Source organism: Poeciliopsis prolifica, unplaced genomic scaffold (assembly GCF_027474105.1).
Source record: "Poeciliopsis prolifica strain line A6 unplaced genomic scaffold, Auburn_PproV2 SCAFFOLD040, whole genome shotgun sequence".
Classification (NCBI taxonomy): Eukaryota; Metazoa; Chordata; class Actinopteri; order Cyprinodontiformes; family Poeciliidae; genus Poeciliopsis; species Poeciliopsis prolifica.
In genome coordinates, this window is record NW_026562415.1 from 1,656,458 (window position 1) to 1,681,241 (window position 24,784).

Sequence of the window (24,784 nt, forward strand, 5' to 3'; positions counted from 1 at the left end):
CTGCGTTTTGCAACCTTCTCCTCACTGAGGCCTCAAACTAGCCACTCAATTAAAAAAATATCCAGATGGACCACTTTAAAAACTCCTCACCGAATGCATGCAGAGGAACAAGCGTATCACTCTGCATGGCTGAGTCAGATGATGAAAGTTGAGCTTTCTGAACTAACTTTAATCACTAACTAAAAGCTAATGATCACAGGGGTCAGAAACCCAGCAGTGAACCAGACATGGGGGCCATTTGTAACTGCAGTGGCTCTGCTGGTCCAGTAATTGGATGATTTTTATCTCAAGAACTAAAGATAAACTCTAATGGATGTGACTTGTTTCCGAGCCCATGGAAAAATGCAAACTACCAAGAATGCTGCTGGGAAAGGCACTTATATTTACAGAGCACATTTTCAGCAACATGGCAATTTAAAGTGCTTTGCATAAATCGGAGGAAACAAAAACGAAACAAAAAAGGAAAGCAAACAAAAAGTAGTCCACAATTTCTAAAAGACTGGCTTTTTATCTGGATTCTTGTTGGTTCTCAATGGTTCTCGCCCGGAACGCGAATCCGGCAACAGCCTCGTTTTGGGAGCAGCGTGGTGACTGAAATACGCGGCGTCGGAGCGCATGCTTTTACTTTGAAAGCCGCATTCTTCTCGCCACCTCCCCAACTTCGTCCGGCTTTACGCGCCTCCATCCCTACAAGAAGTACTAAGTCTCATCGGAAGGGGGTTGCTCTCCTTTAGAGAGGAGGAGGATTCATCTGGGCCGCACACTTCTCTTCATGTCAGGCTGCAGCCGGGGCCTCAAGGAAAAACCCCGGATCCCGTCAGAAGGGTGGCATTTTTTGGCACTCAAGGTCGAGGAGGGGGGAGCGACAAGGACACAACGGGATGCTTCAGAAACCTCGGGCTTGATGAGGGGGGGGCACGTCTGAGTCCTCACAATAACCGTGGCTGAGATGATGGTGGTGATGCACGTCCAGCAGCGCGCCGGATCCCCACAAACCCCCGCACACTGCGCCACAGCCCCGCAGCTGAGCGTGAGCCACCGCGCGGACACACTCATCTGCCTCTCCTTTAAACCAGAGCCCGTCTCATTCAAAGCCGGACTTCCAGACCGACGCGGGTGACCGCGCAGCTTGTCCACCGGCTTCACGCTCCTGTCGGGATGGTGCGCGGGGAGCAGCGCTGATTTTCAAAAGGTTTCTGACGCGCCGCTCTTCCCGCCGCCGCCGCTCCTGCTGCTGCTGCCGCTGCTTTGACCCAAGACGGAGGGGGAAGATGTTGGTGCGATGCTGCCGGGTTAAGCTGTCGGTGTGGGCCGCTCTGTGCGTGCTGGTGCTCGGCTGGTTCTACGTTTTCCCTGCGTACAGACTTCCCAGCGACAAAGAGATCGTGGAGGAGGTGCTGAGACTGGGAGACGCGTGGAAGAAGAACCAGACGGGTATCGATCTGTACAGGTCGGTTCCAGGCTCACATTTCTCCTTTGCTCTCAAATACGTTAGAGCTTATTTATCCTAAAGTACATTTGGAAAGGAAGACTGAAATAGACTATATATATATATATATATATATATATATATATATATATATATATATATATATATAGAGGCTACATATATATATTGTGTGTGTGAATGGCAAAATTATTTTTACCATTCTCAGTAATCAATTGAACCTTTTTTTTGTGTATTTACGTCACTTTGAAATGAAATCATCTCTGAATGAATAACTTGTGGAATTACGTTTTGGACCAACATTTCTTTGCATCTTTTAATCAGTCAAAGTGTCCGCCTTTGTTAGATAAAACAGCTGAACACACTTGTGCTTTCTTTCTTTCTTTCTTTCTTTCTTTCTTTCTTTCTTTCTTTCTTTCTTTCTTTCTTTCTTTCTTTCTTTCTTTCTTTCTTTCTTTCTTTCTTTCTTTCTTTCTTTCTTTCTTTTCTGCAACAGAGCTCAAATAGTCTTCTGAAAGTGAAATCCCTTATTAGTGGCAGAAGTTCCTATAAATGTGTGGCACTTGCGGGTTTCTCTGCTTTCACATTACCATCCAGTTCACCCCAGACCAGCTCCATGCGGTTCAAATCCAAAGATCGCGCTGACCACTTCATGTTTTCATCTTATCTTCTGATTCCTTCCTATCTAGTTCTGGCAACAATCAAATGGACCGTTTGATTGTTGCCTTGCTGGATGAACCCTTGACAAACCAAGCACATGCTAGAATGTGGAAGCCATCTTTTTGGTTCAGAATGCCTCTCACTTGCTGCAACTGTCATGGCAGCTGCTCAAGTCCTCTCTTTAATGTTGAAACTATGATTTGTTTACTACGACCACTGTGAAGCTTTAATTGAAGCCGTCCGTCTGTGATCTGTCTAAGAAGCTGGTCGCAGTTAGAAGTTTGTTTCCTGCCTTTTTTTGTGTCAGACAGCTCACTTCCTGTCAGCCTGTGGTCCATGTGATGGCATAGGAAACAACTCTGGACTCTGGATTGAATCTTTAGAGAATGATCATCATCTGCTTTTAAAGCTTTATCCACCTTTTTATGTATTTCTGAAATGTACATTATTGTTCAGTTTGGGACAACTCAACCTTTTTTCTTTTGTTTGTTTTAACCCTTGGAAGTTCAGCACTTACCTTTGTAACATTTCACGCTACATCGGACTTGAATGTCAATTAAAATAAAATAAAAAACTGGAACGACTGGGGATGTTTTAAAACTTCTGACCTGTACTTTTTAAATTTCAACCTTTAATCTATCTTATTGAAGCCAGTCAGTTCACAGAATCAAAACTGAACAAAGGCCAGCCAATAAATGAGGATGTTCACCCTGCACTGGGCCTCTGTGTGGATGGAGCTTTAAATAGATAATCGGTATGTCTGCTGGTATATAGAAGTCGAAAAGCGACACATCATGACTTTTTGGGGGGGAGGGAGTTTTAGAGCGGGGAAAAGAAGAGGGAAGGTCATTACATATTTTAAATTCAGGAAGAGTCGCATTAACAATTTAAGTAATGTTGCAGCTAAGTGTAATGAGAAGAATATGAAAAGAACATGCCTACAGCATTCAGAGCATCAGTCAACTAAATATTAAATCATACATTTTTATTATTTCCTGGTCTTGCAAGACATCCTAATCCTAAATGTACTTTTTTATGTTGACCTCCATCATGGCAGGCCAGTGGTGTTAGTATTGGAGATGTGCATTTTAACCAATCAGACATGCCGTATCATCATGTTTCCACCTCATCAACAGTCCTTTCAGCGACGATTAGAAGACAACTGGCTGTTTCGCTTGCAACCATAACTCATTGATGCGGCTGCTTGTGGCACAGTTTAAATCAGAGTATCCAGAGGTCTCTAGAGGCCAGACTGACCCTCCCTTCTTTCCTGCACAGGAATCTGCTGACAGAATGTTGCAATCCGAGGTGGATGTTTGCAGTGACGAAGGAGAACGCTCCCATTGGCAAGGTCCTGTGGTACGATGGAGAGTATTACTACTCGCACACTGTCAACAACAAGACGTATTCGGTTTTTGTGCAGGTAAGCCAGCATTTACATGCGGTGCACTCATTTTTTTTTTTTTTTTCCCAGGGTTGCATGTTTAGGTCACATGTAAAATATTTCTTTTCCCACCATTTGTCCTGATGGACACATTAGTAACTTGGAGTAGATACATTTTGAGGTAGTTTCTCCACACACTTGCTGCCATGTGAGGATGATATGTTTTCTCAGGGATACTCACCCCTCCCTTGCTCCCTTCCTCCCCTTGGAGGACAGTCATCCTCTTGAGGGGAAGAGGATTACTCGCACATTCTCTTTGCGTGAGAGAGAGTCAATATGAAGCCGCGGGGGGCAGCGGGTAGACGAGCACCCGAGGTGTCACCCTAAAAACTTTTTAGGGATCGAAAATCAACATTAAGAATTTGACAAATCTCTTAATTTTGTAATTAATTAATTATTTTTGCCATCTGAGTAGTTTTCACCCTGCATTCACAGCTATGTGGGTCAGAGTGTGCAGATGCATCTGTGGGTAATAAACTGATGACGAGGAAGTACCACAAATGTTTATGGTTTTCCTTTTAGCCACAGGATGCTGAACTGGGTCTGAGACACAGTTGAGGCACTCCAGATGCATAGCTGCACTCATTGTACCGGTTGAGGACCATGATGAATATCTGACCCTAATTTGAAGTCGTTAGCAGTGCCTGTCCAGTCATGCAAACATTGGAAGCTGCGGGTGAATACATACAAAATGTGAAAGCAGTGAGAAAGTGACCTGGTCTGTCTGAGTCAGCGTAGAGTAGGGGTGGGAATTTTTTGCAATTATCATGATACATTTCTTATCATGATAAGATCTTTGATTGAATATTGTCACAATAAATTCCAACTAATACCCCTAAAACGGTCCATATTGTGAGGAGCCTGTTGCTACTCACAACAGTAGTAACAGTTGCTACAAATAACTTTTTCAATAAAGTTATCGAACCTTTATTCCCCACTGTTCAATCAAGGTACATCAGCAAATATTGATACATTTGAAAGTAGAGTTAAATGCAATTACTGTGACCAAATAGTGACAAAACACTCTTTATTTCACTGCTGGACTTTGTTTGAATCATTCTTATCGCTTTTTTTTTTTTTTTATAAAAATAATATCTCAAAATGTCTAAATCAGAGTAAGCAGTGCCTTACCAGAATGTCTTCATTTCTGCACTCAGAGATGAAAACTCTGAGTGCAGAAATGATCAGCAGAGATTATTCTGCTAATTAAATGCTCCTGGTTATTATCTTGGTACAAGTTTTGTTTTTAAAGTTCTACAGAGAATGCCAGCGGCTACTGAAGATGAAGTTGATGGAAGTGACTCAATGGGTAAAAAGGGGCAGTTGTCTTTGCTAATGTTCTGAAATGAGGTTGTTACGAAAGCAGGATACAATATACAACAATGACATCATTTACTGGATGAAAAAATACCTATCAGAATGCAAAAACTGGTTAATTAGATCATTTGTAATTGATGGCAGGAGTGTACAACAACAAAAATGAATGCTAGAACCCAATATTAAATTCGTTCACAATATGGATGTGATTGAATGCAATCAAGCTACTGCAGCTTGTTTATGTTTAGTATTTTCTTTCCAAGCAAATCGCTTGTTTATTGTTATGTAGTTCATTTTCACACATTTTGTTTCTGATTCTGACTTCCTTCTTGCTCTTTTGTCTCTGTATTTTAGTCATTGTTTTGTTGCCCTGCGTCCTGCTTCCCATTTCCTGCTTTCTTGGTTTTATGGTTTGTTAGGTTTCACAAACCATAAAACCATAAGACATATTATATATATATATATATATATATATATATATATATATATATATATATATATATATATAACTATATATATAATAAGACATATTTTCCTGCCTGTCTCTTGTCCCATTGGTTGTAGGGTAATTACAAAAAAACAATAAAAAAAAACCTCAACAGTTTGTAGTTGCCCTACTGCCCCCTCTCCTGCCCCTTGCTCCTTTTCTCATGAGTTCATGTTTTTGGGAATTACATCGGAGTTATCTGTAACCCAAAATATGTTTCATGTTTTTCATGGGGGGAAAATCTTGTGAAGCAGTATCTTGTTCTTGAATTTAAATCATGGAAAAAAATGGCATCTTGACATAAGAGTATAAACTTCCGATATTCACTTTATGTGCCGTGGAATATTTAAATGTTTTTCAACCCGGGGTCTCAAGGCAAACTGCCCTGCGTGTTTTAGGCATTTTCCTTCTTCGGCTGACATGGCTGATTAACAGGCTTTTTCTGAATTGCAATCAGGGAAACATCTCCAACATGCAGGTCAGTGTGCCTTGAGGACCAGGGTTGGGAAACACTGAAATATTCAACAAGCCCACACCATGCTACTCTTGTCTTTTCAGAGCTGAAAGAAATGATCTTTTAGCCATCTCCATGTTTGTTAATGCTGTGGACTTGGAACCTCTAACACACTGTTGAGACAGAAACAACCATTGCTTCAAAAACACGTCTCTCTACCCGGGTTTTAGATATTTCAGGCAGGACGCAAAAATGAGCCACAAACCAGAACATAAAATCACACACAAGACATTTATTAAATCCATACATTTGGCTAAAGGGTTTAATGCAATGTAGAGCATTATATATGCAAAACTCACTCACTCAGTATTGACAGTCTAAAATGAAAATCTTACTTTTTTCCGTGCATAAGAAATGAAACCATGTTGGTTTAGTTGTTTTTGGTTTCACTAGCTAATCTACCCACAACCAAATCCCCTCCCTGTCAGTTCACACCAGTTTTTACTTCACACTCATCTGTACCTCCGTTATGTGACTACAGTCACACAATGTTTAACCTTACTCCAAAAGTTTATGGAGTAACATTTTAAAACAGATTTTAGAATTTATGATATAATTTTGACTTCAGCTGTCAATTTTTAATATTTTTCTTACTGACTCTGAATACGCTTCTCTTTATTTACAATTTGTCCAGAGCATCATTACGATGAATTTGCAGCTTAAATTGCTTCTCTAAAATTATTTCATTCCTTTTTCCTTAAAGAGTGGTTTCTTAGGGACTGGTTTGAGCGTTATCATCTTGGTAAAAAGAATTGTCTTTCATTTCTACAAGGGTCTTATACCTTATACAAAAAGCATTCACATTTGCCCCTTCAAATAATTCTTCAGTTTATTTTTTTTATGCCATAATTGATCTAATTAGTTTTTCATATCAGACGGAGATAACATGAACAAATTCCAGAATCATGTGCCATCACCGTAACCTTTATTGCTAGAATGAAAAAGCTATCTAAACAACCCGGCCTGTTGCAGAAAGAAATAAATTTATTTATTTGGAGAGTGGAGTTTAAATTCACCAGGCACATGATTATTGACAGATTTGTAAAAAAAAAAGGATTAAATATAAATTCTCAGAGATTAGGTATAAAAACTCTGTATGAGACACCATGCCTCTATGATTTAAAGAAACAGTCATTCCATATTTAGCATATGCAATCTCGAAAGTGTGTACGTGCTTAATGAAAGGTAATCATCTTTCTTTGGTTTCAACTCCAGTGACTCTCCCAAATAGAGGTTACGCCAGCTCTATTTTTAGCCCTTGTACTGCATGTCCTGTGTGAACCTCTACGACCTGCAGTGTGTTTTTCAGAGGGAAGAGAACTGGTAGTTATGTGAGGCAGATGATGCTCTGAGTCCCACACTCTTTTTTTTTAAATACAGTAAACTACCACTGCTGTGATTGTGGGTATGAACACAGACAAACAGCCATGCTGCATAGCGCTGGCAGCTGCTACTGAATCTGCTCGGGAATGTGCCTTAAAGCATCTTGGCATGTAATTACAGGTTAGTAAGATGGTTCAAACAGCGCTTATGTACATGAGGCTTATCTCGCTGCAGAGCAGAATCCTATGATCTTTTCTTCTGTCGTACTCATTGATGTGATTGTGAACATTAGAACCTTATCAGCATGCTTCAACTTTCCAGTTGTGAGAGGCTTGAATCTTATCGGTGACCTGCATTGTGAATATTTCGTCTGCATGGATGCAAATGAAAGTCACCAGCAAAGGCGTCGATCCACTTCCTTCAAAATGGTTTCAAAGAGACCCACATACATCCTGTGCGTGATTTCTCTTGCAAGTTCACTGAGAGAGGAAGGACAGTTAATGTCGCCATGTGTCATCATCCTTACCTTGAATTTACAGTCAAAGCTGCAGAAGCATGGCCTTTCCTGCATCCAGTATGTTATATATATATATGTATGTATGTATGTATGTATGTATGTATGTATGTATGTATGTATGTATGTATGTATGTATGTATGTATGTATGTATGTATGTATGTATGTATGTATGTATGTATGATGTATGTATGTATGTATGTATGTATGTATGTATGTATGTATGTATGTATGTATGTATGTATGTATGTATGTATGTATGTATGTATGTATGTATGTATGTATGTATATCATTTTCCACAGTTTTGCTGGTGTAAAAGTCACAAGTTTAAAATAATATGATTCTTTCCCAATGAAGTGGTTGAAGACATTTCTCCAACAGCTCACCTTTATGATGTCAGTTGCTTTGTGGTTACGTGATTGATGGAATTACCAATATAAATACTAATCATTATATTTAAAGAATGTGAGATTTTATACAATACTTCTGGAGCGTGTGCTTTGTGAGAGATATCTGCAGGAAGAAGATACCAGCCACTCTGAAAGCTGGCCTGACAGGGAAACACCCGAAGGTTAACGGTCGAAGTTTGTGACACAGAGATACGGGAAATGCGCCTGAAACCTTATATATACAGAGATAGAAGACTCCTTTGTGTTGAAAAGATTTAGAAGCTGTGTGTTTGCAGCTGGTTTGTCGCTTCCCCTTAGAAGCTGATAACGATCCCTGATAAAGAAAATTCAGAGCGGGTTTAGGAGCTCGTGATGGAGATGTCTTTTTCCCCGCCATGCCCTCGAAGTGTAAGATCTAAAACACTTGTCTCTCCCTCTTCCTTTTCTGTGTCTGATTGAAGCCTTTAGGTAAATGAACAGTATATACTTGGAAAAGTGGTGCAGACTGCATTTTATGTTTTTGCTTGTTTCTTTTGCCTGTTTCAATTTTTTTTTTATGTCATTTTAAGGTCATTTAGGAGAGCGTCTAATTCTTATTTTCTCCAGAGATGTTTTGGATCTGCTTTTTTGTTATTCTCAAAGCCAGCAGAGGTCTGGTTATATTACTAGACTAGTGGAACATTTAACATATTTAAGAAAAGGGCCTTTAGAGGGTACATTTACTAACTTTTTTACAATGGTAGATTAATTTAGAGACATGGTGCCTCTCGTCGGCGCCTGATAATTAGATCAGGCGATAATTAGATCAAAGTCCACACATAATATGGACTTTGTTCTAGTTTGTTCCCGGAGGTTAGATCAGAGACAGCGTCGGGTTCATGGGTTGCATGCCCCCAGCTCGTTTTCGGAAATCTCTCCCCTTCATACCTCTTCTGTGATTTGTCTTTCAGGAGTCCGGGGCTTTTGAGGGAATTTTAGCACGAGTTTTAGCACATGCTCAAATGTATAATGACCTCAATGTCAGGCTGCTGCTTAGAGAAAATGAATGCTTGTTTTGTGAATCAAATCAACACGTTGCCTGCTAACAAAACCGTTTCTTGTTCACCTCCAGACTGCTCCTCTGAAGCCCCTGAAGAAGTGTGCTGTGGTGGGCAACGGCGGTATCCTTAGGCACAGCAAGTGCGGACAGGACATTGACCAGGCTGACTTCATCCTGCGGTGAGATGATGAGACGACTAGAGCGGAACAGATTCACTGGGCTAAGAGCACATAAGAATAACAACAAAAGGGAACGAGAGCTGTAGGTTTGGGATCTGGGGATATTTATTGAAACTGTACAGCGCCCCCTTACCCTGTGTAGTTGTTCTTAGTTTGTTCATACTTAAAATCAAACTAATGTTAAGGGAGAACAAGAAATATGACAGTCTAACATCTAGGTACACAAATCCCTTTTTGAAATGTGTTTACTTCTCCCCTTTTGCACAATAACACTTATTTTTTCTGGAAAATCCAAAAACCACCTGAAGAAAGTGTTGAAATGTTTTGTTTTTTTGGGAAGTTTTAGGATGCTGTTTAAATTTTTGCCTTCTCCATCAACTTTTTCTAAAAGTTTCTTCAAGTTTGTTTCTCGTCTAATCTTGACTTTCTCTGCACGGCGCCATAAGGTGTTGCTTTTTCAGATATTTATCTTGTAAGTCAGGTTCCGTTTAAGTGATTTCTCGATTCTGCATGACTGGCAGTAAAATTGAAGTCAACTTGAGCTAAATAGTCTCAGCAAAATTATAACTTAACAAGAAGTGTGGTTTTTCCCAGGTTGTTTTGATGGCTTTAGTTCCCACGACAAAATAAGTCATAATTTATTAACTTAATTTTCTATTTCGGTTATCTTGGTCTGTTATTAACTGTGGCTTTATGAGTCAAGACACAAATAAAACTATAAACAAGTAAAAATCCTGAATTACGCAGAAGGTCAATTTAAAGCACCGGCATCACTTAAACCCTCAGTAAGCTGATCCAAGTCCATAACTTTATTGTCTGCATTGTTCAAAAAAAGAAGCTATTTAAGGTGTTTTGCAAGTCGCTAGTGTTGATAGTTATTTTTTCACTCTCTTCCTGGAGCAGAAACTCCTCCCATGCTACAGCTGTAATGACAGCAGGTTACCAGTTTGTTTCGAAGTGACGATAAAATAGTTGGATCGTTTGTGACTCCCATATAGTTTCCAGTTGTCTGAAAGACATGTCAGAGAAAGGGTGGGTTGGCAGTCAGACCAGGCACCCTGCATTATAACACTTTACTGTGATGCTTGTTTGAATTTTATCCTTTTATTTATTGTTCATGGATAATGAAACTAAATCAGACATTTGAAATCTGTTGTCCTGCGTGTCGTGAATCTATGCAGCCTCGTTTGGTCCGTGTGAGACCTGCAGTATTCTCAATCATCTGGGTTTGATTTTTGGTCAAAAATGTCACTACAATTTTGCACAAGACACACATTTGAATGCCCGGTATGGATGGAGAGATGCAAAGGAACAAAGAAAAATCCCCAGTAGCTAGTAGAGCACACGTCTCCTTCAAAGCTTGAATAGGGTGTGGCATTTGCAAAACGCACTCAACCTTTCACTCACTGCCAGCTGTGTCTAACTTTCACAGCTGAGCAGTACATGCACATTTCTGTTTTGCAACTTCCTGGAGCAACAAGTGTGAAGTCAGCAGTGCTATACTGTAAATTACAGGACGCAAGTTTGCGTCATGTAACTCAGTTTCTTTCTGAGCCACACTGTACCCTGGACTTAGTGGTAGCCCTGCAATTTCAGGGCTCTTTTGAGATATTTGATCAAAATGTTTTGGGAATTAATCAATGCCTTAATAGGTATCACCCAGCAATCAGTCCCCTTAACCTAGGGAGGGGTTTTAATTCACTAATTAAATATAGAGAATTATCATGAAACCAATAAGGTCACTACTATAATTTCACACACAAGCTGCATCAACCATAAACTGCACCGGGCAGATTTTTGAGAAACAGCTCCATAGACATGTTGAAACGGGCGCCCATGTGTGAAAGGTCATTGAACCCTTTCGTATGTTGCACCCTGCTGGAGGGCAACCGTAACTTCCAGGTGTTGACTGCCAAGATGTCAACGTAGCACCCTAACTCCTAAATCTGCATGTGGCATAGAAGAGAAAGGGACGCAATGCCTTGCTTTTAATTATCACTATGACAACTGAATAACAAGGTCCAAGGTTTTCAATATGTTTTCAATATGTATTCAATATTAATGATCTGTGGCAGTTGACAATGGAAGTGCCACTACCAGCTGCCACCTCCGCAGTTTGAGTTTATTGTTTCTCTGAATTCTTTTTTATTAAAAAAAAAAGTAAAAAAAAAAAAAAAAAGGCCGACTCTCACAAACACACTGACACATCATCATCAGTAGAGGAGGTGTTTAAATCAGCTAACCAAGCACTGCTGTGTTTGGACCTATTAATAATAAATTACTTATTAATAAATGCAAAATAAACGTACAGCCTGAAAACACAGTGCTGTAATAGACTCGACGCTCTTTCTGTTCTCTGTGTTGCAAATTATTGTGTTTTTCGCTCTATAAGTGGGACTGTTGCTATAGCTACTGATCTGTGTATCGTGTAGATGACACAGAGAGAGAGGAAAAAAGAAAACGAGTGGTTTTTAGATGTTATTCAATTGTATTTCTGCACTACTTTCCCTTTGCTGTGCTGCGGTACACAAAATTAATGATACCAACATCTCCATCTTTAATTAACGGAAATGTTCTGCCATGGCAGCGTGGCTATGGATGGAAAATAAAATAATTTTCTTTTTGCCCTCCAGTGTCGAGCTCCTGAGAGATTTCCGGATGTAAACAATAGCATACAACAGGCCTATATTCATATTTTTATGAACATGTTGCATCACCACACACAAGCCTGGCAAAGTTACTGTAACATTTTGGGTCAATTTTCACTGATTGTGGAAGGAGACATTTCTAAAAAATTGCTTTTTGTTTTTGTAGAAAGAAGCTTTGGATATGTATATAAATATAAACGTGTTTACAAACTGACGCCCATATTAACATTTAGTTTCCTTACTTATATGACTAAATCTGTGTCTTTATGTTGGATTGCATTAAAATAATTCTCATTATTGGGCTTGTTCTCTTCTAGGTGCAACCTTCCACCACTTACGAAGGAATATTTGGAGGATGTGGGAAACAAAACCCATCTGGTCACCGCCAACCCAAGCATCATTGAGAAAAGGTAAAGCGGTTTGCTCGTCAGTCTGACTGTGGAAATGTACTGAAGGTTATTAGTGATGCTTGTGTTCACAAATGAACCGATGTGTTTATATTATGAAAGGAGATCTCGAGGTTCGCTCAGAGGCAGATGGAAAATTAAAGCTGCAAGAGGTTATATTATAGAAGCTAGTGGACATAGCGTGTCAACAGGAGCCAATCATGAGAAGTTAATTTGTTTAACATAATAATGAAAGTATGTAATTATGATTTTTTTTAAAATCCCAAACCACCAACTGAAGTATAAGTCCACTGTTGAAGTTGATTTATCCACAGGGCTTTCATGCATGTTTAAGGTTACGCCTCGGTGTCTTAATCTCATTTTAAGTGTAGACTTTGTCTAGGACACTCCAAAATATACAATTTGTTGCTGTTCATTTTTTTGAGTGATTCAGAGGAAAGAAAACTTGCTGGGATTTTCTACAGTGGCCTGCTTGCGCTTTAGCTCACGCAGATGAACTGGCATCATGATCAGACCTGCAGTACAGTAGATATATAGTCTAGGTTTTCTTTTCATGAGCTCTTGAATTAGTAGTTGTAGGCCAGCCACTATAAAAAACATTTTTTTATTAAATGGTGACTAGTTTAAGCTTTTAATAGTTTGAAGGCTTAATTAAATAAAAACACAGGATCAAATTTTGTTCTTAGTCCACATAAAACTATTTTATGTTTAACTGCGCATCGCTTCACTTACTCCACGCTGTTAATCTGACTTACTGCACTGATGTATTTAGAGCAATTCTCACTGTTCTTCTTCAGATTCCAAGGTCTTCTCTGGTCCAGAAAAGCTTTCTTGGACTATTCGAAGGCATACGGCTCCAGCTTCATCTACATGCCAGCGTTCTCCATGAGGCCCGGCACCGACCCGTCGCTCCGGGCGTACTATGCCATCACGGACTCCCCCTCCAACCTCACCATGCTCTTCGCCAACCCCGACTTCCTGCGCAACGTAGGCAAATTCTGGAAAGCGCGCGGCGTTCATGCCAAGCGTCTCTCCACGGGCCTCTTCCTGGTCAGCCTGGCCCTGGGGATGTGCGACGAGGTGACAGTTTACGGCTTTTGGCCATTCTCCATCGGGCTGGACGGGCAGCCCATCAGCCACCATTACTATGACAACATCCTGCCCGGTAAGTGGTTCCACGCCATGCCGGAGGAGTTCGTCCAGCTGTGGCACCTCCACAAAAGCGGCACGCTGCGAATTAAGGTGGGAAGCTGTCAGCCTCAGAATGATGGGAGTTAGAGCAGATTCACTATGTTATGGTGAGCAGGAGGAGAGGGTTGGATTGCAAAATATCAGACACTTGTGAGAATAAAGGGCCATATAGCAACTAAATGTGCTTTCTTTACCTGGTTTTCTCCAATTTTATTCCTATTCATGATAAAAATGTCTACTCCCTGACACACACGACGTTTCCATACAGTCCCAAAACTTGTCATGCACCTGCCCTCATCTGTGGAACAGTGTGTGTGCATGTTTGTGTGTTTCCACGGGAAACCTCAACTGCGAAAGAGAAAAGGGGGATGGATTTTCCTCTTGACTGACACAGCTGGACCAACCCCCATCTGAGTTTCTGATGTAAGGAGACAGAGGGACCGAAGGGCCAAAGGGAATAATAGCACGCACTGAAAAGGCTGCTGAAACACAACAAACATTGGAGCGATAATGGCGTTGCGGTTGCTAGTGGCTTGAAAAGAAGTGGAATTTAATTGAGCAAGGGGTAAAAAAAGGTTGTTATTTTTTCAGGGTGTAATCTCAGTGTTTTTCTCAAACTGATTGATTCCAAAACGAGCCGTTTTACAATGTCAGAACTGACTCCCTTAGAGTGTTAAGCCATGTTGCATTTTAAACCTTCAATCTAAAAGGGAAAACCTGCTGTTGTGTATCATGTCTTTGTTTGCCAAACGTGATGTTTTTATTATCATTGTTATTATTATTATTACTTTTCTTTAGGTTTTAATGTGAATTGTGTTTGTCGTACATCAAGGGGGTGGGGGCGATACTTTCCTGCCAAAACACATGGGTACCTCAGCTTTCACTCGGTGATTTAACGGTGATTACCGTTTTTTAGTGCAACTCAGCAAAAGCAGGCTCCTTAGTTTAATCTAATCCACTTCTGTAGAGAGCCTTCCTGGAAGTCGGCCCCATGGTAGCAGGACTGTACTTGTCAAGTGCCAAACCAAGGGAACAGTGGACTCTTTCATACTCTCCCGCCCAGTCCTTGTGCTGCTAGTGCTCTGAAATGAGGAGACACTGATATAAAGAAGGCACCGACGAATGAAGAGGACTCAATGGCACAAAGTGGGCTTTCAGTCAGTGTTGCTTTTTTTCATTCGACGTAGGAAACCTTGTTGAATAAATAGTGAATCTTTCGCACTTGGTTATTGATATTGTGGTTTCATTTTGCCTTCAAAATCAAATCAAACCGACATATTTTTTGTATACACGCAAAACCTGCGTTATTTATTTATTTGACGGTGTCTTTTTTTTGTTGTTTTGTTCTATTTCGGGGTTTTTTTTTTCTTAAAAATGTACTCTTGTATATGCTTTTGTGCCATACCGGTGATGGCGCAACGATTGAGAACTCTGCATTCCCCATGCAGGATATGGTTCACATCCTGCATGGGGAATACAGGATGTAAACCATAGTCCACGTTTGGAGGTACCAAACATCTTCGTAAGTTTAGTGCTTTATGTTCTTATGTGCTCCATCTGTAAAGCTGAATAAGGTCCAGTGCCTTTTAGATGAATAAGAGGAGAATTCCCTGAGACCTTCTCACTAATGTGACTGACGCGATCCAGTTGGTGATGCTCACTTTTTCAGTTTTCAGTGTTGTCGTGAAAATCGGTTATCATAAGATGTTTGTGGCTTTGTAAAGAGAAATCAATGACTTTAACAAACATGCCGCTCTCTACATTACGGGGAGTTGATCGTCATATTTGAAATGTTTTCTTTTTCATGCTCATTTGTGTCCAAACTAAAAGTTGCCAAAAAGTGATATTGCTAATCCTGGAGTTTGAGACATTGGAAAATGGCCGCCCAGAAAGAGAACTAAATTATAAAACTCAAAGGCAAATTTATTGGCAGCATATTTTTGGTCAGTGTTTCCATGGACAAAAGGAAAGTCAGGAGAAATGTTGTCTAAGAATTAGCTTGGAGAACCAACTCACTGGCACCCTAGCTCAGGATTTAAAAGCGCTCTGTGGCAAACTCATTCAACCAGTAAGTTGCCACAATGGCAAATAACTGCTGATGAGAAAAAAAGTGCTATTTTTTATAACTCAAAATCTGCAATCATTCAGGTAGATTTAAATTCCTCCCTGCTTCTGGCTAGCGTTTTTCACAACAGAGAAATTCTTTCTGTAAGCAAAATTCTGCTGTGATTGTGTAAAACAGGATATAGCTGTAATACTAATAAGTCACATTATTTCTTTCTTTTTCTTTTTCTTTTTCTTTTTGGTGTTTTTTAGCCTTTAAAATATAGACGTTTTTGACACCAAAAATTATATTTACCCTGAAAAAATTTCCTTGCAGAGTACCATCAGAGTGCATCATGTGGTTTTCCTTTTATGTATTTATCTTTTTTCTTTTTTTTTTTTGTTTTAGTGAATGTTCCTCTGACTAATTGCACTGATAGATTTACGTTCTGTTTTCTGTACTGCCTTGCTTGTCAGCCTGAAATGCCAAGTTAGCATGACCAATGATCTCAGACTCACAATAATGAGAAGAAAAGTGGACTTCTTTTTTTAATGAAAGACTATTTCTTTAAAAAGGACAGTGTGTAACTAATGTCGAGCATGTGTGTTTGACTTTCTTTTGTTTGAGGTTGCAAGCCTCATTTGCTATGTAAATTTAACTTTAATGTGAATTATTCCAAAACAAAGAAGCAAACTGAAAAATCCTGCAGTTTTTACTGCAGCCCATTCAACTTCTATGATTGTTTGACTGTTGTTTTGTTTTTTTTTTAATCTGCATCTTTATTTGTTGTCTTCTGCCCAGTATTGTGAACGAATGATCTGTGACAGTTTAATTGTAAGTACTAAGCATGATGACTTTTTAATGGCTAGGCGCTTTTCGGCCATCAATTTTCATCCTTTCTTTTTTTCTTTCTTCACTCCAAGCTGTCGGTAAAAGTCAGCCAGAACAAGTGAACACACCTGCCTGCCTGCTTCATCTTTTTGTGGAAACGTGAAGTGGAAAAAATGTGACGTAAATTTTGGTCTTGTGAAAAAAGGGCAAATCAGTTTTAGGTCTGACAATTAGTTGAGCTTCAGTCGAAATAAATCACAGGTATGCTTCTCTCGCTACACCGTGAGCTTTGCAATTCACATAGCAAAATCTGTGATTTTTGAATTATTTGAAACGGTGATCAAACTAGATGGTTTGGGGGGGTTTTATTTCATTTTGATGTGCTAAAAAACCCGTATGAACAACACATGTTCAACTATTTAAAGAAACAGTGGCAGTACATTATTACTGGAATTTAGTTGCTGCGTGCCGAGTTGTGAAGAAATGCTTAAAAACGGCTCATTTTGGCAAATATTTGAAGCTTTAGAGATGATTTATTTATTAGTTGCTGTGCTGGCTGACTGTTAAATAATAACACGGCTGTTGCGAACAACCATCTCACATTAGCATACAGTTCTTTTTAGAACTAATGCAATTTTACAGAGAAGTTTTTGGACGTTTTCATATGTAGCTAGTTGGCAAGTCTTGGATTAAGTATTTCTTGTTTTAACTGCATTCCAGTGCATCACCAGCAGGTGGGGTTTTCCGACGGCAAAATTGCCTGTTTTTACTGTAAAGTGTGTAATATAATCTTACTGCTTAATTGTTCTGCTACCTAGAGGCTTTCCTTAAGACTTTGTGTATTCAGTCTCGAGATTTGCATTGTTTGAAGCAAATCAAGGCGTTTCAGCTGAGTCTGATAACATTGAATACAGTGTACGACGACGGGGATGTTTTAGGCAAGGATTCTAAATTGTAATGTTCTTTATCGGTCTCAAAGGAATATTTAATCTCACTGTTACTGACTGACGCTGATCAAGGATGCTGACTTCTTGAAAATTAGACATTGCGCCTGGCTGATGTGAATGTCCCCACAAGTGAGGGGGTTTTTTTGGGGGTGGAGGGTTTGTTTTACGTAAGAATATTTTTCACAAGTCATCTAACCTGCTTACTTACATTAAAAGACATTTTAGTAACACCAGCCTGTTGCCTACTGCAGTTCCTCCCTGTCACTCGACAGATTAATGTGTGCACAGAGGACGGATGAACAGAATTACATTCACACAAGACAAAATACTCATACCTGCATACATTAGTTTGATGCAGTGGCTTTAAACAAAAACCCCACACAAGAGATTTGTAATATTATGACAAGAAAAAAAATATTTTTTTATGAGATGATTAGACAGTAATACAAATTTAGTTTAGTCTGTTTAGATATTGTCACAGGAGTTTGGGAGAAGAAAACATTAAAGCAAACATCACAGTACAAGTTTCAATTTTAGGGTCGCAAACTACGTACATCAACTTGTATTGACGCCGTTATGTTGAGGCTGATTGAGACATCACTAGCCAAACATCATTATCGCGCTATCCCTATAGCTTTTTTTTCTTCTTAGAATCATTTTTATTTCCAGTTTTTCAATTTTGTCCATTTCTTAACAAGATGTAGACTGGCAAATTGTTCACCATGTGGCTTAATAATGGCTTACTCTTTCAATAAATTGTAAAATCAGGTTTATTGTAATTTAGCATACATAACCTTACAATTTTAGTTTCTGTGCTATGATAAATTGTGTTGAAACAAATTTGTCTGATCATGTCAGATGCAGTAAAGCCCAAGTGCGATGAGTCGTTTTGTGGGATTCAGCTTCCACTCATGACATCTCAATGACATTTTTTTTAATTATTTCACATGTAAATGCTCTTTTTTTCTTCTTCTTTGTCTTCACCTACAATGAAGTAAAATGAGGAAGGAGATCCACTTTTCAAAGATTTTTTTTTCCCCTTCATACCACTTTGACTTTCACCTATTTTGTCAGCAACTCAGCTTGAGCATGTAAAAACAAAACTACAGGTTTTGTTTGAGCTTGACTGTTTACTGCCCAAAAAATTTAATAATAAATAATCAACCATAGCCATGTAAAACTTCAACACCAGAATAAAATAAAAAGAAAAAAAATCTACCAAAAAAAATATTTGTTTTCTTTTTTTTTGTTTAAACATTTTTATTAGTTTTGTGTTTCACAAACATAGGAAATATAACATTGTACACTGTGTTGTCTATCATATTACATAAGTATATGATAAGGAAGAGAAACAAAAACACCTCCCCCCTCCCCCCCAAAAAAATTAAATAAATAAATAAAATAAAAATAAAAAAATAAAACAAAATAAGAATAAAATAAAATACAAAAATTTAAAAAAAAAGAGGCCGCTGTACAATGTCACATTCACATTGAATCATGCCTACAGTGGTCAGCAAACATTCGCAGACATATTTAAACCCTGACAACCACACAATTATGTCTAGCCGGACAATCAAAGAAAGAAGAGAAAAGATACATAAGACAAGCGGATGGTGCTCTTTAGATAGGTGCTGGTGAGACCTTCCACTTTATGGGATTCTGACCTCTCATCACAAGTTGCATCAGCTCTTTAGGTAAATAGTTAAGCACAGGAGACCACATATCAATGAAATATTTCTCATTACCCCTAATAACTGCACTAATCCTTTCATGGGGGAGAACCCTAAATATTTTCTATACCACTGTGTGACAGTTGGTGGTTTATCCTTAATCCAATTGATTAAAATGCATTTTCTAGCCAGAAGCAATAATTTGTCACAAAGTTTGAAGTGTGATTGTGCCAGAGTGACTGATTTTGAGGGGAGGCCAAGAAGGAACAGACCTGGGTCACAGCTGATCTTTACATGAAACACATCACTCAGCTCTTTAGAGATTGCACTCCAGAATCGTTTAATTAATTTGCATTGCCAGAAATAATGATAATATGTTCCAACTTCCCTTCCACATTTATTGCATAAGGGAGAGAGTTGGCGATCCATCTTATTCAGTATAAAGGGTGTTATATGTAGACGATGTAGTATTTTATACTGTGTCTCTCTGAGCGTATTACATATAAAGGTTGAATTGACCACATCAATGGCTTCTTGCCAGTCATCCTCAATGTTCTGTGTCAAGGTCTCCCTCCCATTTCCGCGCAATGTCCCTGGCACCGCCTGGGGTGAGAGAGCAGAGCACCGCATAGAAAGCAGAGATAAAATGCTTAGGATTTTTCCGGTCGACAAGGAATTTTATTTTGTTATTGCTTTCCCCTGAGAGCTCCCCTCATCCTTAAGGAGAAATGTCAAACTGAAACACATCTACTGTAGAGGAGGATTTGCTTTATCTTGCGCAGTAACTCAGCCAAACACACTGTTCTGCTTCTGAGGACTGTAAGCGTTCATGGAAATCCACTCTGCTTTCCGCAGCCCTGTCTGCACGCTTGGCTTTTATGGGACATGAATCTTTTTAAAGATGTCGGCAGAAGCTGGACAGCTTTATCTCAGGCCTCTTCTGCTCAGAGCTTAACCTCTTCAGTTATGAAAAAACGTCCACGACTGTCTTATCCGTGGTACTGAGATTATAGATTAACAACATAAGGAAAATTAACTCATTTTATCTTTTGTACGGCTTAATTACTTTGGTTTGCGTGAAGTACAAAAGTTCATATGGTAAAAGTCATCCTTTATGTCATGTTACATATTACAATCCTGTAGAATGTCAATTTCCATTGTAAAGTCACCAAAACAGCTTTTTACACACCTCTGTTGCTAAAAAAAACAACAACAGATTCAGCAGATCCAGATTCAAGCTTGTCTGATTTTCTAAATACTTTTCTCTATTCCGAATACATAGCCTTGTATTTGAACTGGCAACTTATTTTAATTTGAGAGCACACTCTGGCACTTGTATGAAAGACTGCACTCAGTGAGTTTTGGACATGTGGAGATTCGTGCCCTGTCAGGAAACTCCTGAAAGACGTCATTTTTGGATGGTCAGATCACATCCCCCGGAGTCAGCAATAGAAGCCTGAGCACTGTCCATAATGGAGGTGCTTTGCGGATTCAAATTAAAATGATGACACATTTAAACACAGATTACAGTTTAGGATTTTCCATTTTATGATTAATTAAAGGCGGCTCCAAGCCGATGGGGTTTTGGCGTCGATTAAAAAGAACTCAGTGTTTTCAGAGTTTTTGCAGTTTTCTGTAAGCTCCTTGTGCCAAAGTTGGCGTAACAACAGATCTGTAATGCACTCATATAGTCAATCAAAAACTGTTTATCAAAGTCTCCTTTCTGCCAAAGATGCATGAATGCATCAAGTTCAGAGTGTGCTTGTGTTGGCTGTTTAACCCCTTAACTGTCATGACGACGCCAGTGCCTTCATGCACCCACTGACTTACATGTAAGTGTTTTTGAGGGTGACAGTTAACAGGGTTTTATGTGCCGAGTCATATTGGTTTTTTTTGTTTTGTTTACGTTTGCTCCACGTCGAAGTCTATCGACGTGGATGTCGAAATCAGTAATTAAACAGTCCTAATCAACATACATTACAGATAGGAGATTACTCCTGAGGGGAAAATGCTGTAACATTCCACTGCAGTAACAGGAACATGATAATAGAAGGTCAACGCTCGAGTCAGCCTTCAAACCTGGCATCTATATTTTATCAGGTTCAACCTTCAACTGAAGAAATATCAGCATATCAGTCGCTGCTTTATTAAACATTAACATTACATTGCTTTATTAAACATTAGCTCTGTCAGGTCGTTTCTAATTGAGTTCTTTGTCCCTTCCTGGAAAAATCAGACTCTTAAATATTTGGGAATCAAAGTCAAAACCCATTGAGGGAGATTTCAACGTCCATACTGACTACGCACAAGACAGATGGGTGTGGAAACAAAACGAAATGATACTCTCCAAAACTTGTTTTACTCCACATGATGAACAGCCAACATACAGACAGAGACACACCTTAGAAAATGATTGTCAGCGAATCTCTAAATATAGCCAAGGTCTCTGAAATTGACGTCAAGCTGGCTGCTGTTCCGGATACCATTTACCATGATGCTATTTACCATGGCTGACACATTCTGGAGCAACGCAGTTCAAAGTGATCTGCATAATAACAGAATTAAACAAATGACAACCAGTAAATTGCAGTAGCAGAAGATAAATAAGTAACAAACAGTTCTAATCCAGATTAGAAATAATCAAGGCTTTTAGTCTTTACTGAAATGAAATCAGTTTTACAATTTGATGGAAGTATTAGATTAGAAAATTCTGGGAAAATAGATAAGTCTATTCTAATTGATGTCTGGCTTCTTCTGGTGCACAATTATAATGTATATCCCACGTTAATGACACAAAATCCTTTGTCTTTTACATATAATTACATTTTTTGCTAAGAAAATTGTAACTCGGAGCCAGTGACTGAAATATCACAGGTGTCTCCCTGTTTTCATTCAACCAGGTTTCTTTTAAAAACCTAACATGAATATTATGCTCAGTGATGAAGATTTATTACACAATCATTTTGTGTAATAAATCTTCATCATTGAGCATAACTGACCAATTTAAGTGACTTAGCGGTCGATAAGCTTTCCATTAGAGGTTTTATTAGATAGGAGGTAAATCTGACATTTGATTTCAGACAGCTGCATTGTTTGTTTTTGTTTTGTTGTTTTGTTTTTCACCGGTTATGATATTTTTGTGTTCAAAGACTCATTTGGGCTGGTGTATTTACAGAGCAGAATGGCTGTACAGTAAACTTCTGATCACAATAAAGCTGAACTATGTGAACACATTTGTTTTTCATTTCTTAAAAAAAGAATAATCCAAATGAAAACAAAAACTGGATTAATGTTTATTTGACCTTTATCAGAGTGTGCCAACCCACCAGAACTATTTTTGGTGGTGGACACAGTGGCCTTGCCTGAGCTCTCTGTTCTCTCTCAATGCTCAAGGGAAGAAGGCATGAGGGAGTTAACCTCAAAGAGAGGCTCTAGGATATGTAAATGAAAACATGTTTCGCCATAGGCCTCTAATGTCAGGTCCCATCATCCTGCAGCAGGATCCCAAAGCCAATTAGGACGCAGAGACCACCAGTCAGTTTGTCTGAGCTTTTCAATGATCTAGCTTTTTTCTAGATGAGTGTGTAAAGCAAAATCCATTTGAACTTAAATGTGTTGGTCATGAAAAGTTGATCCCTATAAATCGTTGATGGGCAGAGTTTGGCGCAGCAGCCTTTGAAGCAGCAATAGACCTGCCTTTAGTGCTCCCTTTGGGAATTGAGACGGGGTATGATTTTCTTCTTTTTTTGATGACAGAAGCAGATGATTAAGCAAAGAGACCTGTTCACACATGCTGCTAACTACAAATTCTTTGGGACATCATCTGATGACGACCGAAGGTTTTCACTTTCAATATGTACAAGCAGAGAGAGAGAGAGAGGCAGAGAGAAGTCCAAGGGCATTTGTCTTTTTCTGGGTTCTGGCTTCTTTCTTGATGGCATGCCAACTTTCTCCCTCTTTCAGTCTATAATGCAATGCACAGCCGAGCCAAAGGGCGGAGGGGGAGGGGCGCAAAAAATCTCAGGGACGCATTCCAATGGGTGATGGGTAATTTGGAAATGGCCCATGAGGAGCATCTGAGTGGAGCAGACGGATGTGAGCTTTACAGGCTGCAGTACAGCTTGAGCCAACTTGGAAATTCACTGCTTGTGGGGGAAACACAAAGTGTCCTGACAAGAAGACGTGGAATAGAAGTAATAGTAATTTAAAGAATATTATCTGAAGAATATTTTTTGAGGATGGGAATTAGGAGGCGCTGATAGCTGGGATATGAAAAGTGTGCTTTTGTTTTTGCGCCCTTCTTGAGTTTGCAAACTGGTCACAGCTTCAGGTCAGCACAACTGACAGAGTCCAGCTAAATATGCGCTGGATGTGTAAAGGAGAGATCACACTTCCCCGTTCTGTTGTCTCGGTTTCAGATTTACAGAAAGCTTATATGGATTTAATTGTTAAATATCAGCCACAGTTCAAAGCAAATCAAATTAGCTTTGAACTGCAAACAACACAATGTTTGCAGTTCAAACATTGTGTTTGTTTTATACTGTTACAATGAGAACAGTATAAAAAAGATTCTTGGTGCTTGGCAGGGGAATGGAGTCATTTTGGGACAGAGGTAGAGAACAGAAGAGGAACGGTGAAGTGGCTGCAGCTAAATGTCCTGCGGACCAATGGAGTTGCCTCACTCATCCCTGACCAATGAAAATCAATCTCCCTTGTCAGTAACCAAGTAAGCTTTTTGTGATTTGAGCCTCCATGCATTACAGATAGGATGAGATCGTTTGATCAAGATCTGCAATCACTTTAAAAGCTTCTGTAATTGGGATGCTGAAGACAAATAAAGACCGTCTGTATCATACTAATTCAATTACATGCCTGCAGAAGTTTATATCAGATTAAACTGAGAAGCTATGCAAACTGTCAAAAGCAGAGCCTGTGTTCTGAAGAAAAGAAAAGGCACACAAGTTTACCACTTCCAAACAAAAGTGTCAGTTCGAGGATAAGTAACAATCAATTTACTGTAATAAAACAAAATCCTGCATGGACGAGCAGATGACGAACTTTTTCTCCTGTCTTGTTGCGTCCACAAAATTTACTTGGTCGTGACTGGCTCCTGGCCCTCACTGCATCTCGTCTCAACAACACATCAGTGTGTTCCACTGGAGGAGGGGCGCTGAGCCCATGCAGTCAGTCACAAGGTTTCACAGAAAAGCTGCACCCTGCTTCTTTGCTTTTTTATTTGATTTTTTTTTTTTTGCATTTTTCCTCAGACAAACGTGTCAGCTTGACAAAAAAGAAAATACAATTAATCCATCTTCTTAATCTCCAGTGTCAGAATTCATATCCAAAAGTACAAACAAAAACCCTCATTTTTGATTTAAGCAGGTTCTTAGTTAGGGGTAGATTATCTTAAATGTGTGTGTAGCACACACAGAACAGTTGGACATAACTGATCCATTAATGGAGGAAAAATGCTTAATACACTTGCGGAGTGATGAAGATGCATCAGCATGTATCAGTACCATGTGGCCAGGTGAATCTATGCTGGTTTGAGGTGAATTTATGTTGGTTAATTCTAACTATACAATGGGGTTGTGGTTCCACATTTACAGCTCCAGCTGTAATATGTCTGTTAAGCAGCCCACTGCAATCTGGCTGAGGATGGAAGTAGCTCTAAATTGCTCTAGTGATAAACAGTTTATATGGCAGTAGTGTAACCCTAACAACCAGCACA

At 39.3% G+C, this 24,784-nt stretch overlaps 1 protein-coding gene across 1 annotated transcript; it reads left to right on the top strand.

The window, feature by feature from the left end:
• The first annotated feature begins 490 nt into the window (after positions 1 to 490).
• st8sia1 (ST8 alpha-N-acetyl-neuraminide alpha-2,8-sialyltransferase 1) lies at positions 491 to 22,282 on the top strand. Its single transcript, XM_055054637.1, has 5 exons — positions 491 to 1,450; positions 3,386 to 3,530; positions 9,209 to 9,315; positions 12,281 to 12,373; positions 13,168 to 22,282. The coding sequence occupies exons 1-5, from the start codon at positions 1,272 to 1,274 to the stop codon at positions 13,646 to 13,648; spliced, it is 1,005 nt and encodes a 334-aa protein (XP_054910612.1). The 5' UTR covers positions 491 to 1,271; the 3' UTR covers positions 13,649 to 22,282.
• The last annotated feature ends 2,502 nt before the right edge of the window (positions 22,283 to 24,784 follow it).

Excerpts from the sequence above, each read along its gene's own strand:
- st8sia1 (XM_055054637.1), top strand. The coding sequence starts at position 1,272 with ATGTTGGTGCGATGCTGCCGGGTTAAGCTGTCGGTGTGGGCCGCTCTG. Across the intron at positions 1,451-3,385 it reads ACGGGTATCGATCTGTACAG|GAATCTGCTGACAGAATGTT; the intron begins GTCGGTTCCAGG and ends TTTCCTGCACAG. Across the intron at positions 12,374-13,167 it reads CCAAGCATCATTGAGAAAAG|ATTCCAAGGTCTTCTCTGGT; the intron begins GTAAAGCGGTTT and ends GTTCTTCTTCAG.